The following is a 15,290-nucleotide window of genomic DNA, read 5'->3' on the forward strand; positions in this document are numbered from 1 at the left end:
ATGACCTCATCTTAAATAATTCAATCTGCCATGATCCACTTCCAAAGAGGTTCCATTGTAAGTCCTGGGGTTAGGAACTCAATATTAAGGATTTGGGGAGACGCCTTTATCTTGAAAGCCAGTTTAGGGAAAAAGAAATCCCCCTCCAAAAACTCGGCTCTTCTTCAGGATTTTTCTCCGAACTCTCTTGGCTATTCCCTTGAAACATTACTACCCTAAGAATCTAAGGGTTCTGGAATCTGGAACAAGGGCTTTCCTTTCATTCTGTACCCTCCTCTCTCCTAAAGTATAGTGTGAATGAAAGCTTCATTACCTGTGTCTAGCAAAAGTAAATAGAAAAATCAATAAACCAACATTTCTAAGATTCTGTCCTTCACAATAAATACGAACACCTGTACACCTTTTCCTGGAGTGGTAAAGAGGGATATTAAGGCCAGAGGGGAGTACGGGGGACTTGGCAGTCTAGATGTGTCTTCTTGGGACAGAAGAGTAGACCACTGGTCATCCCCTTTAGCAGGTATGAAGAAAAGAGGCAAATTTTTGGAAAAGATTTATTTTAAAATTTGTACAGTCTTTGGATAATTTAGAATTAACAGGTATGCTGTTAAAGTCTCTGTCACACTCTCAAACCCCAGACCAAGAGCAACAGTAGATTTGATTGGCAGAAAGATCCCATGATTGAGGATGCACAGATGGCTACTGAAGTCAGTGCCCGTGTACACGGAGGCCTTCCTGTCAATCACAGACTTCAAACTGTCATGTCACAAATATTAAACATCTCATCAAATCAATAACAACACTTACATCCATGTCATAGTCTATTTTACTCAGGCCTCCACATTTACAGAACACAGAGAAAGTTTTACAGATGCCAGAATCACATTACATTTAATTAATTTATTCCTCCACATTAACAACAGTTAAAAACTAGAATCTACCCAGTGTAGTCTCCATCCCTACATCAACATGTACCTCCTGCTGACGGAATGTCAGCTTCCTGGGCGCTCCGTCCCCGGGTCCTGATGAGTTATAATGAGCACGTGAGACGAGAACTTGAAGGAAGCCAGGGATTCCCTAGCCTCGTCCCACACAGCAGCCAAGCAGGCCAATGCACCGCGCACCCTCAAGCAGACATAGACCTGAGGCACAGGCAGGCAGGAGGGCAGGCTCGTGAGTGTTGCAAATGGGGAAGTTGCCATCCATGTTCCTCTCCACCGCCCTCCCTTGCAACATGGATCATTGAGCAGGCCCTTCATGAGTAAATAAGGACAGCAGGGTACCTACTTCCTGTGCACCATGGACACAGTCCAGCCACATGCCCTCCTGTGGTCCCCACACAGCCCTGTGAGGTAGGATTGTCACCCCCATTTTACAGATATGCAAACAAAGCCTTGAAGAAGAGACTCTGTGTAAAGTGGCACAGTGAGTCAGTGGGGGTCAACCTGAAAACCCAGGGCCTTTCACTTCAGGCTTTCTATTGTCTGTATAAGGCAAGGGGTCAGCAGTAAACAGGTGTCTGAAGCTCAAACACTGGAGCCCTGTGAGCACACAGGGCCAGGCTTGGGAGTCCACTGGACTGTATCTTGGTGGCCTCATTCCATTTGCACTCTTTTTTTTTTTTTTAAACCATAAACAAGTCATTGGACCACGGGCTGAGTGGGCCATTGCAGTTCCCCACCAGGGAGAGAGGTCTCAGAAAATCCTTGTGAGAGTATGCTTGCCAAACACCGTGGGTGCTTCCTGCCCAGAGACCAATGTCACTCCCCGGCAAGGAGCTGGTGGAGAGAGCAGGACAATCATCAATCACACACCTCACACCCTGTGAGGATCAGTTCTGATTAAGATTCTAACCTAAGTCCTAGAAAACATAGTCCCCATGCCCTGAGAGACCTTCCATGAGGTCAAAGAAGTTGGGGGTCAGGATATCTGTCAAACAGAAAACCATTAAAAGTAATCTGGGAGGGGGGACTGATTTAAGGGAAGGTAACGAACGAGAACAGCTAGAAGGCTAGGGAGTAGACATTTAAAAAAGATAAAAAGAGCCCCGGGTCTATCTGACTCGCCTGGTGTCTACTGTGGGGCAACACTTGCTGCCAGAGTGGGTAGGGGCGTCCTAACAAAAATATCTTGGTCCCATGTCCTACCAGGTCTTAGAGAACGTAAGGGGATGATAACAGGAGAAAGGAAAACGCAGCCCTTCTGATTCAGGTGACATCTGCTTGACATGTGTCTTCTCCTCTAAGACGTCCCCAATGCCACACACAGCTTTACAAGAACATGGTGGAGCCGGCTCCTCCTGGGTGTACAGACAGCAGCGCCCCATCTCTAAAGCCCAGCACCCTGAGCACATGGAATGTTTACATTCGCGCTGCCTGTTGGGTGTCTGTCTCGTCTACTCAAAGCGAACGGGTTGAGGACGGAGACAGGGAGTTTCTGTACCTTTCGTCTCCACATGGAGAGGGAAGGGAGCTACTCCAGAGCCTTTGCTCATCAGCTCCCAGGCTTAAGGATCAGCCTCGCCAGACAGGGTGACAACAGGGACTATGTCCCCAGGGAAGCGCCCTTGGGAATGACTTCGCTCTGCAGTCACTGAGCAAGCTTCCATGTCCCACACCAGTGGTTTGTTTCCCCTCCTCTGAGCCACCCTGCATCTGGAACAAATCACGCCTTGGGAGGGCTTCTTTAAGGTGTGAAATCAATACCTGCGTAGAGATTTCAAGCCGCGGAGGGTGCTGGTTTGGGAGGATGACATCACTCGGTTGGGAACAACAAAGTCTGGTTTTGGCAACCCTGGTGAGAACTGTGCTTCTTTTCCCTGCCTGTGTGGAAGGAGGGGAGGATGCCATCTAGGGTGAATGTGTGTGGCAGGAATCTGAGCTCCTATGCTCTGTGGCTGCAGGGAAGGCTGGGTCTGCCTCCTTGCCATCAGGCTCTGGAAGCCCCAGAGTTCCTGCCAACAAAATCCCCTAGAGTGTAAGAAGCAGGCTTCTAGAGAGGTTACCACTCCTCTAAGCAGGGGTAACCAGGAGACTAGCCATATAATGACCTAAGGAGAAGAATGAGAGTGCCTGGCTCGAGACACGTGCTCAACAGCGAATGTTCCGGAAGCCAGACAGCGTGGCTTTCCCAAGCAAATAGATGTCTTCGTCTGTGCCCTCATTGAGATGCTTCACCATATTCTTCTCGAAGAGGAGGGGGTGGTACGCACCCATCGTGCAGGCGTTGTCGAAGAAGTTCTGGTGGTAGTAGCACACGTCAGTCTTGCGCTTGGATGGGATGAACTCATAAACATCTACCTGGTCACACAGTGTCATCATGATGATGATACCTAGAGAAGGAAGCAGAGGTGAGTCACGCCCAGCAGCCCGGAACTCTGCCCGGTGACTGTAACTGCTCAGCACCTTGAATTTGGTGAGCAGTCACTCAGAGTCCTATCTATTCCTACGACCCCCAGTCTGGGTTTTTCTGATAAGCCAAGGCCAACAGACTGGTCCATTTTATAGCTTTGGACCCCCAGCACCAAGGCTATAGCTTCGTACATATAGAACCTTCCACCACTCTCCAGGATTAAAGAACTCCGTCAGTGAATTTATCAATGGAGTACGCTACAGTAAGTCAACGTGAAGGAGACAATGAGTGACACAAGGCTATCACTGTACTTGGCACTTCCTAGCATTACTACACCCTGCCAAAGCCTCACAGAGAACAATTAGGAAGACTGACTCAGAGAATACCTGTAGGACACAGTTCCGAGGACAGAAAACTTCTCCCCTTTAGTTGGGGTAAGACAAGAGGAAAGCAGAACCAAAGCACAGCCCACTCTGATGCTGTACAGAGAAGCGGAGTGAGATGCACCATCCAGGTGCAGAAGACTCATCTGACCACCTAGACTTGACCCTGACTGGCTGGGGTGTCTCGTGCAGGAAACAATGTCTCCATGTGCCTTCGGTTCTTCATCTGCCCTAGGAGGGAGAGCCTTGCAATGCTCCTACTGTGTAGGTTATTGTTTGGGTCCAACAAGACCTCAACAGAAAGAGCCCTTTTCAGTGACTATTAATACAGGGTATCTTTAAAATGGAGCAGCTCCCAAGCAGGGGTGAAGCTAAAGACGGTGGCGGCATCTCTGTTCTGGAAGAATCACATGCTGGAAGAACACTTCTGCCCTCCAACTGCTCCTGGCTCCATGAGGAAGAAGAGCAGCTAGCTCTCTGACTGACAAAGGCACTAGGGAAGCACCCCTAGGAATGACGGGAAAGGACGCTTCTCCTCAGCGAGGCCTGAGAGCAGTGGCGTGGAGTCAAGAGGCAGTGTACTTCGGAGGGAGGACAGGGACACAGCCAAGAGCAGGGCAGTGGGGCCACAGGCAGCGTGCTCCTCGGCATGTCAGCCGTGGCCACTCTAGAAGCTCCGGGAAGAACCCAGACGCACCTACCTAAAAGCTGAAGCGGAGGTCACAGAGGGGATGACACACCGTAAGGGCCCTCCCTAATTTCCTCTCTGCCTCTAATAGGAGAGCTACTCATTCACTCTGGGAACATTTACCGTGCCAAACCCACGAGGATAAATAAAACACAGTTAGCACCCGAGCCTGGGACGTAGACAGATACAACTGCACAGTGGTGGGTCCTGGAACCACCTGGTTCAGAGTGTCCCACTGTAGGTATCCGTGGAAGGCGTGTACAGACAGCCTGCACACTCACGGAAATGTCCCAGTGATCCATCCAAAGAGAAAGGGAGGGAAGGATAGACAGGCAGTGAGAACCGAGGGACGTGGAAAGAGCTTAAGAAGAGGGTCTTTGACCAGCAGCCAGGACCCTCCTGCCCAGTCCATCCCACGTCAGCTTCTGGCTTCCGACACGACCCCACACAGGCAAGCTTGCCCATCTTCTCTCAGGGTTGTGACCAAGGCATCCACAAAGCAGGAGAGGTATGACTGACTCAGGTTCCCAACATGATTCTACAGAGCTGTGTTACCAGCTCTATCTGTATTTAAATATGTAACATTTTGTTCATTATAATTTTTTGGCATTGTGATTTTTTTAAAGACACTGACTTAAAATATTACTTGATTAATGAGCTTTGGCATATGCTCTAAATTGTAAGCCTAAGACGGAGTCTTGCTCGCTCCATCCATCCAAGGTCCTATTTTCTCACTCCCTTGTCTTTGCTTGTTCTTCCCTTTAGTCTGCTGCTCCATGTCAAACCCTGACTTCTCTCCTCCACAGAACTGTCTCTGACCATCCAGCTAGCGGGGTTCTTCTTTCCCACAAGAGCAAGGGTCTCCTCATTGTGGCACAGACAGAATATGGCCTGAGCTGCTGGACTGAACTCCCTCGGCAGACGTCCTAAGGAGAAAAATTGCATCTCATTTGATCTAGAACTTAGTACAGTGTACAAGCTGAGCGACTGTTCTGGTGAATGACTGAGACCCAAGAAGAAAGCCAACCTCTTGTAAAACACAACACAGGACTTCTCCACGCACGGACTCACCCAGCATGCCGGAGGATGGAGGGTTTGGCTGAATCCAATCCGAAGAGATCTCCTGAATGATGTCCCACAGTTCCCATGGCATCTGAGGCCTGAGCATGTAAAAGGGCTGGTTGGGGTACAGCCTGCGATAACTCTTATACGTTTCGAAGAAGTTGTAGTCTGGCTTCCGGTACCACTGGAAAAAGAGGAAGTGGTTGGATCAGTAAAGGAATGGGCTCCTTGCACAAACATTCTTGCCAGACATCAGCCTTGTCTTGCCGCAGATCACAAACATCTCCAAATCTCAGCCCTTAGTGGGTGGGACACACACACACACACACACACACACACACACACACACACATATGGTGAGTAGGGCCCAGGACATAGTCTATGCTTATAGGAGTGTTGGACTGGTGACCTTGGAAGGGCTTTAGATGTCAGAGTCTGGGAATGGTGTCAGCTGAAAGGGGCCTCTGCACCATCTACACTGTCCTTTATTTGCTGCTCGTTTGCTTGTGTGTAAGCCGTTCTCACTATTTGCTTGTGTGTAAGCCGTTCTCACTATTTGGCAAAGGTTGTCCTTGAGCTCAAGTGATCCTCCTGCCTCAGCTTCGCCAGTAGCCGGGACCAGTATACCTAAGTACTCTCACTATTGAGGAAGAGGAACTGGGGCCCAAGTAGTTGCCTCTGTGGGTTCAAGAGTCCTTCATCTGACTCAGGCCGACTTGGGTTCTAACTGAGATCAGTGGGAAGCCGTAGACTTCAGAAGTGAGGGCACTGGTGATTGCCACAGCCTACTAGCCATCAGTGGCGTTTCAGGATTAAGTGTGCCGAGAGAAGAGCTTTCTGTCCTGCTTCTGTAAAGCTATTCTCCCGAGGCCACTATAGCCCATGTCAAGAGAGGCTAACCTACATATATAACAAAAAATGAGGGGTCAGTTTCAGATAACCTGCGACTCACATCTTTTTCCCTAAAACATTTGATATTGCAGATCTGTGCCATTGATTTAGGAAAGCAAGCCTTGGCACAGGTTTCTCCTCGCTACACTCAGCTTACCCATCTGTAAAATGGGAGCCGCCACACTTCCACGGACTTCTTGATAGTGTTACAAGAGTGAGATGAGAATTCTAGACATTGGAAGTGAGGAGCAGAAATGAGACAACATTATTGAGAGGAGAGATGGTAAATTCTTCTCCCACCAGGGCTCATCAGGCCTAAGCTGCCTTGAACAAGTAAGCATTGAGGAATAGTGTAAGCATCGAGGAACACTGTAAGCATTGAGGAACAGACCTTACTCCAGATTACCACTGGTCCAGGCTCCATCCCTCCCAATATGTGCCAGCAATGGAAAATACGCAAGTGAACTCCAGGGAAGGCATGCAGAGGGGCTGGTTAGGGTGGGGGGTCTGAATGTGCTAGCCCCCACGTAATGGGCTGCCCAAACCTCAACCAGCCAGGAATGGCTCAGTCAGCTACGACTTCAAAAATCTAGAAACAAGCCAGGCGGTGGTGGCGCATGCCTTTAATCCCAACACTCAGGAGGCAGAGGCAGGCGGATCTCTGTGAGTTCAAGGCCAGCCTGGGCTGCAGAGTGAGTTCCGGGAAAAGCACAAAGCTACACAGAGAAACCCTGTCTCCAAAAAAAAAAAAAAAAAAAAATCTAGAAACACAGAAATCTAAGGGCAGATGGGAGGTCCACTTACGTTTGGGATATCTGCACGGTACAAAGATGGGTCCCACACAATGAGGATTCCTTCGTTGTACAAGGTGTTCTTCAGGAAGTGCTTTTCTGTGGTGATTAACTGCAGTGAGAAGGAGACAAGATGTAACATAAGCATTTATGTGTATACATTTGGCTCCTAATTACAATGGACACATCACCAGGTTGGGACCATCTGAGACCCAGAGTTCCGTATGAGGACCTAAGCTGGTTTAGCACTTACCTTCAATGGAAAGACAGGAACGATGCTCACGTGAATTGTGTTTATAACAAGCTGTTAGCCATAGAGTAGGAAGGGTCCCACTCAGACTCTGAATCTAAAGGGTCACAGTGAAATGGTACAGAACCCTAGTCCTATACTCATACCTTGCCAGGGGAAGAGAAATGAAAAATAATGGCCCATTTTCAAAGATGCCACAGGCAAGCTTGGACCCAGCTACAGATACACTGAGGATACTGGGTCCCTGCTAGCGTCTGCCAGTCCAGCTACAGTCCCACTCCAAATTCCTAACAGCCAAGTTTGCCTAATCACCGGGAATGTGACAAGGTCACGTGCCTAACAAGCTTTAAATAAACACGACGTAAAATATAACGATGAGCCCATCCACTATCTTTGGTAAGAAATAGACAATCATAAGTGGCAGAGGGAAGGATAAACCCAGATGGCACGGACGCCACAGCACTCCTTGGCATGTGCCCAAAGACTCAACATCCTAGTTCACAGACACTTGCTCAGCCGTGGTCATTGCTGCTCTATTCACAGTAGCTAGGAAATGGAAACCACCCAAATGTCCTCCAGCTGATGAGCAGATAATAAAAATGTTACCTACCTATGCACCATTGAGCTGGAAAGAAAAATGAAATCACAAACTTTGCAAGGAAATGGATAGAACTAGAAAAGATGATACTGAGTGAGGTAACCCAGGCCTCGAAAGACAAACGTCACATATTCTGTCTTATCAGATGTGAGGACGCAGCCTGCAGTAACTACAGAAAGCAGGAAAGTGAAAGAGGGCCACTGCCGGGACAGCAGGGCTGGGGAGTCATGGAGAGGGAACAGCAGATAGAAGCAATATATAATCAGGGAAATGGAAAAGCAAGGCTCCCTGGGCAGTGGGGAGGTAAATATTGGGAAAGGAGGGATGTGGGAAAGAACAATATGGATGCCTGAAAAAGCCACAGAACTCATACTATTAACTATTTACCTTAAAGAAACCCTACACGTGTAATTTCATGTATAAATACACAAATATAGTTTAACTTTTCAATCTAGGCTAACAGCGCCCCCTCCAAGAGCCAAAGAGCACCTAACAAAAATGTCAGTACCAGACACGGGAAGCCCACTTTTAAGTTGTTGGTCAGGGCTGTCCAAGAGACTCCCAAAACATACAGCTCATTGCTGTGCCCTTGATTCCAATGACACTAAAGGAGATCTACGTATGGTACAAAGACTAGTTATGTCATGAACTTCCCTATCCCTTCCAATAGATGGAGGATCCCTACAAGCCTGCAGACATAATCTTTGCAGAGCATGCTCTTCTAAGAGACAGGAGTTACCAGTGGAGGACTCACATCAGCCAGGATTTGTATAGTTAGATCGGTTGCTAGGAAGCCAAGGATTACACACAGTCCCTGCCCTCCAGGTGGCCACAGCTGGATAGAGATGGTAAACAATGAAACCATGTCTAGACATACAATAGTATGACACTAGAGACTATGTAAGGATGGCAGTAGGGTGTTGAAGCACTAAGGGATGATAAATATGAACATGCCATGCCATATGAACATACGAACAAAGAGAACAAATGCAGATTCCCGATACAAGAAGATGTGAGAGTCTGGTGAAAAGGAAGCACTGTCGTCATGAACCCTTTCTTTCTTCCTTCCTTGGGAACACCTCAGATATTTATTTCATTGAGCGGCAACCTAGAAGAGGCTATCTGAAAGAAATACTCGCCAGCTTCTCTTGCGGTTAAATGGCTATGTTAACACATTCTAACCAGTAATATGTAATGAGTGTGGCTTCCCAGAGGGGACCCTCCCGTCCTGCTGGCTGAAGTGGGGAAGTGGCGTCTGGAGCTTGAATGGTCATCATGATGTCGCATGCTGACAGCAGCAGAAGAAAAAGTAGAAGGGCCTGGAATTTTGTTCCAGCAGATAATGTGCAACTCAGCAGTGTCTGCCCTGAACTTTCAGAAGACGGAGGAATACATTTCGGTCTAATTAAGGAAGTTTGGGGGACGAGACGAGGTGGTTCCTGTCACTTATAGCCAAACCTAATTTCCGTTCTATAAGTGAGGTGTCTGTTTGGGGATTATAAGTTGTTCAATGTGGTTAGAATAGAGAGACAGATGTGGGCAGGAGCCAAGTGGTTGGTACTTCCCATCTGTATCCCAAAGGTGAGTCAGCTTCTGGTAGTCTTCTGACGCGCGCGCACACACACACACGTTCACGCGCGCCAGAAGACTACCAGAAGCTGACTCACCTTTGGGATGGAGATGGTCATGAGGACGTCCCCACACTGCTCTGGGGGGTATCTTTCAGGATGGAACTCTGCAGCTATAACCTTCATCTTTAGCTTACTCCCTGTATCCCCCAAACAGCTGGTCACCGAAAGTGATCAGGGTTGTCTTTATCTCTGTCCCCGTTCTGACAGAATGCTAGGACCAGGTGACTGTACAGTATGTCACTCCATCCTGACACTGCCCCCATCCAGCTGTTTTCTTAGTATGCAAAGCATCGGCCTCTCTGGGCTTCTATAAGCTTTCCCAGCATCTGTGGCTTTACTGTCCTCAGACACCCCAAGACAGAAACAAAACTTTCTCCTTTATATTAAAGGATAATAATGTACCATTGAATGATGCTTACTCCAACCTGAGTGTTTCTATACATTGTCTCAAAAATATTCACAATGGTCCTAGGAGATATTAATATGCTCGTTTAAAAAAAAAAGTTGTACTAGATTCAGGGATGCCAAGGAACTTATCAAGTCACACAGTTTATTAGTGTATGATTCAGACCATGAGTCTTGTACCCATCTCAAGAGGCCAGACTTCTAACCAAACCACTAAAGTGTGGGTTCCAGGCTCTTGGAGAGAGATGTCAAAGTGGAGGAGTTTGAAAGTATCATGAAAATACTGATTCCTGTCTGAGGTTAGCACGTCACATCTGGAAGATTCCGGAAGGACTGATTAAAGCACCATTGTACAGGTGAGTACAGCAAAGAGAGAAGACAGCATCATCAGAGGTTATGAGCATGAGGCAGACACAGAATAAAATCTCACTGGCAGGTTCCCACCAGCGTTCTTCCTGCTCCGACTGAGGACATGCTCACAGCCTCCAGGAGTTTATATAAAGCCCATCTCCCTGTACACTCGGCAACCGCTCGGTCACCTGAGCTGCTGGAGATGAATGAAAAGGCATCTCAAGAAACCAGAGAGAGGAGATAAGTGGTACACATAGGGAGAGGAGAGCAGAAAGTGGCCAGGGCTGGGATCTTCTGGAGGGAGAAGGGGAAAGCCAGGAAGCATCCCTCCCACACCCCCCAAATGACATGGTTCTGAACACATCCACATCCATCCCTACCAGGTGAAATTGAAACACTACCTCAAAGAAAGATTCCCTGAGACCTATGGAGGGCTGGCAGTGTGAATCTCTGCCCTGCTCCCCCCATAGCTACCTCTCTGTGGTCTCGGTAGACTTACCCCTCCTCTCTAGGTCTAAAATGTTTTGTTCACACACACCACATCCTATAAGGCCTTACCTGAGGTACCAGTCAATACTAGAAAGAGCAAAGCTTTTAACTAAAGGTCCTGTACTTATGTGGCAAAGCGGTAAGACCTGTTTCAAAGGATCCTGAGGGAGAGGGGTGAAATCATGATGAGGAGACTCAATCATCCCCATAACAACAGAGCTTAGAAGAACATCTAGCAAGAAAAGGCTACTCCAGGGAGATATGTGTTGCTGCTCAAGGCAACCTTCCCAACCACAAAGTAACAAATACTAATAGATAGGAAACAAGTGGAGAACGCACACGCACACGCGCGCGCACACACACACACACACACACACACACACACACACACACACACCACACACCACACACCACACACAGAAGGGGGTACTCATCTATGATTGCACATAACTCCAATGTTCAGACCTTACCTCTGACTAGTTCTCATTGGGACTTTTTTCTTCCCAGACTACTTTCTCTCTATGTAGGGCTGTGCTCCATTCAAATGATGAAAATGTGATTCACGGTGTGTCTGTATTTAGAGACAGGACCTCTAGGGAGGTACTGAGGGTTAAGTGAGGCCATAGGGTAGAGCCCTCATCCACTAAATGTGACGACCTTACCAGAGGAAGAGGCACCAGGGTCTTTGTGCATGCACTGGAAGAAAGGTTAAGTGAAGACACAGCAAGAAGCTGGCCATCAGTGTGTGTGTGTGTGTGTGTGTGTGTGTGCGTGTGTGTGCGTGTGTTCTATGAGTATGCATTGTGAGATACAGAAATATATCTGAATATCAGAGAAGGAATCTAAGGGCTTGAAGCTTCCAAAGATAAAGGCAAGCATGTGTATGTACATGTATATATGTACCTGTGTGTGTGTGTGTGTGTGTGTGTGTGTGTATATATATATATATGAACATGTGTAAATATGCATATACTATATATTTCTATGTATATAAAACACCTGTGTAGCCAGGTGGTGGTGGCGCACGCCTTTAATCCCAGCACTCAGGAGGCAGAGGCAGGTGGATCTCTGTGAGTTCAAGGCCAGCCTGGGCTACAGAGTGAGTGCCAAGACAGGCTCCAAAGCTACAAAGAGAAACCCTATCTCAGAAAAAAAAAAAACAAACCTGTGTGTGTATATATATGAACATGTGTAAATATGCATATACTGTATATTTGTATGTATATAAAAATGTACATACATGACCATGTGCTTATGTGTATAAACTGTATATGATGTGTACGTACATATACGTTTCTTAGCTCTACCTGCACAAAGCATGGAGAATCAACACTACTCCATCAGGAGTGAGCACACCAGGACCCAGCTCGGGTTCTAGAACCATTTTTCCATAAAAAGAACCTGAGAGATTCAAGGGACCTTTGAAGAAACAGCCATGACAAGAGGAGGAAAGAAAGGTTCCTGAACTTCCGGTGCTCCTGTAAAAAGTCCTACCCTCACAACTCCTCATGCGAGAATCAAATCTTAGCTATTTCCTGAGTTCGGGGCTCTGCTCTGATCCAGACAACACATTTTCTCTTAGGTCCCCAGTCAGGCAAGTGGTCACAGCCCACAGTACATGTCTAGGGGGAGCCCTCTGGGACCAGAAGATGGAAGTGGGCGAGTTTCCTGGGTCTTTATATTTCCAGGTAGGGTGAGAGGCCTGGGAGCTTCACTTCTGGGTGAGTTTATTTATATATTCGTGTGTGGAGTCTAATCAAGGAGAGCATTAAGAGGGCTCGGGGCCAGCCACACCTGGCTTTCACAAGCAAGGAGAACAAAACCACTTTTGGGAAGTCCTTGCCTGAGCAGTGTCTGGCTAGTATTCGGGACAACGGTCCAGGCTTTTGATGGATCATCTTTAACAGCAAAAACTTAGGCAAACGGAGTCGACTCATTAATTACTTCTTATTTAGAAGCAAGGTCTCTCTGTGTTACCTGCCCTGGCCTTGAGTTCCTAGGTATAAGAGATCCTCCTGCCTCAATATCCCATGTAGCTGGGACTCCAGGTGTGCACCATTATGCCTGCCTCTCACTCTGCCCTGTACAGTATTTACTAAGGAACCTATCTCAGATCCTGAACATCTCACATGTACATTCACAACCAAATTAATAGTTAAAGCCCAACAAATATTCTGGAACATCTCACTATATCAGAAAGCACAACAGTGCTAAAAAAAAATATTAGAGAGAGAGGGGTGGGGGGAGAAGAAGAAAATGTGAGGGTGTGTACATCTCAAGAATAATAGGATAATTTGCATACAACAGGAATTCAGAACAGTAATGAATTATGAACCACCGAAAGAATAACAATCTGTGATACCATGAAGGAAAGAAGCGGCGGGGGGTGGGGAGGTGTGGGGGGGGTGTGGGGGTGTGGGGGTGTGGGGGTGTGGGGGTGTGGGGGTGTGGTATTTAGCATGTACTGTAATAACCCGCCTCTTAACCTGCCTGTCACAACCTCACTGGAATCATGTATCACTGTGGGGATTTAAAAAAAAAAAAACAAAAAACCAATGTGGCAACAGGAAAGGGTTTCAGAACACACAACCACCAAGAAATAGTTCAAAAGCCAAAGTGCAAGGAATCTGAGGTGTCTGGGAACCGCTCACTCATACTGCATTACGGGACCTCCTTGTAGCTGTGGGTAGGAACACAGGACAGTGTGTACTGCTTGCTGGCTGCCATGCCAAGCCACACCACAAACTGCCTAAACCTCGTAGGCTCAGATGTGAAACTATTGTGTGCAGTGAACTACGCATTTTTGCTGTACATAACAAAATTTTCTGCTCTTGCATAATAGTTTAATAACAGAAAAAATAAAATATTTTCAATTTAAAAAAAAAAAAGTCTTGCTATAATGGGATTCTGAGGATTGACTCAGTAGTGTGGAAAGAGCTGCCACCAGCTGGAGCAAAGATCGACTCCAAACTAAAGCAACCATTAATGCTAAGGAGGGAGAGAAATTTTGATGAACAGAATACAACCGTTCACTTATGGACCACAGAGACAAGCAGTAATTACATCATGGGAAAGCAGGTAATGCTACATCTAGTGATCAAAATAAAGTCAACAACAAGAGGGAGATGGACATAGTCTCCTTATCATACAATATTCTGAGGCAATTGTAAGAGGCGTGGAGGTCCTTACACTCACAGACAAGTACCAGGGAAAACAGGAATGTTAAACACTGGCGGGTTATCTCTTCAAAGGGAGAGGTGTATAACTTGTTTTCTACCCAGAAGACTGAGAGTGGACATGGTTAATAGCCTGGTGATCTCTGCGCTATCTGTAAAGCACATTGCCCAACCCCCAACACTTAGGTTGATCTCAGTCAATCTATGACGACATCCTCCCCTGGACCCTAACCATGAGAGCATTGCTTACCTTGAGCCTGCTTCCTTAGTAATCTATAGAACCTATCTTTACGGAAGATGCCACTTGTACTTTACAAGAGTTTTGATGCAATCATGTCTTAAGCTTTGTTATACAAACAGGATTGAGTTAATTATCACCAGGAAACATTTTTCCTAAATTGTGCTGTACTTAAATATGCCTAAAACTACCTGGTGTCGGACTCCCTGAAGTTTGAACCGACACCAGCTACTGAGTCATATTGAACCCAGGTTCCTTCTTGTCTCCCCAGGATCAACACTCTGCTGGCCTTGGTGGTCGCAAAGTGCCCGCCAATAGGCAACATCATCATTTATGTAATTTTCCATGCAGGAATGCTTAAAATTAATCTAATACTGAGAAAACAATGGAGAAACCCAAACTGAGAAAATAATGGAGAAACCCAAAGTAAGAAACATTAAAGAAAACTATTAATTTTCCAAAATGTAAGTGTGTTAATATATTTAAAAAGGAGCTTTGACACACAGGAGAGCAGGATCTGTACCCTGCCTGGGCAGTACACTAGAACTGACCCTGTTGGCAGTGGTACAGGTGAGTCGGCCCTGGGGGGGAGAGAGCAGGAGAGATGACCTCTCATGCCCCCGCCACCTGACATGTGGTGACATGGGTAAGGGAAAGATACCCTCCCCCTCCCCTTTGCTACCTGCAGCAGGCAAGAGGGCTGGCCCCAGGGTCGGGAGCTGCAGCACACAGGAGAGGGGACCCTGCACCCCGCCCCAGGAGCGCACTATAACTAAACCTGTTGTTGGGGCCAGGCACAGGTGAGCCAGCCCCAAGGGTGGGAGAGCAGGAGAGCTGACCCTTGCATGTTCCCTAGAGCAATCAGGAGAGAGGGCCCTGCACCTTGCCTGGTCAAGACAGTGGAGCTGGCCCTGGTGGTGTGAGCAGGACCCGAGGGCCTGAGACCAAGAGCACTGGCCCCGCCCCTTGCTGCAGGCTGCACTTGGGTG

The 15,290-nt window shown here is 47.3% G+C and overlaps 1 protein-coding gene across 2 annotated transcripts in view; it reads right to left on the bottom strand.

Annotated features, from left to right (window-relative positions):
- Window positions 1-537: 537 nt before the first annotated feature.
- The window catches only part of St6gal1 (ST6 beta-galactoside alpha-2,6-sialyltransferase 1), a 133,205-nt gene continuing 118,452 nt past the window's right edge, over window positions 538-15,290 (bottom strand). For both annotated transcript variants that reach the window (XM_059277211.1, XM_059277213.1), the window contains exons 6-8: window positions 7,177-7,275; window positions 5,491-5,665; window positions 538-3,328 (exon numbers count right to left, since the gene is read on the bottom strand). In XM_059277211.1, the coding sequence (XP_059133194.1) occupies window positions 3,087-3,328; window positions 5,491-5,665; window positions 7,177-7,275 (516 nt within the window). In that variant the 3' untranslated portion in view covers window positions 538-3,086. The remainder of the gene's footprint in view (window positions 3,329-5,490; window positions 5,666-7,176; window positions 7,276-15,290) is intronic.

This window comes from Peromyscus eremicus, chromosome 12 (assembly GCF_949786415.1).
Source record: "Peromyscus eremicus chromosome 12, PerEre_H2_v1, whole genome shotgun sequence".
NCBI classification, from domain to species: domain Eukaryota; kingdom Metazoa; phylum Chordata; class Mammalia; order Rodentia; family Cricetidae; genus Peromyscus; species Peromyscus eremicus.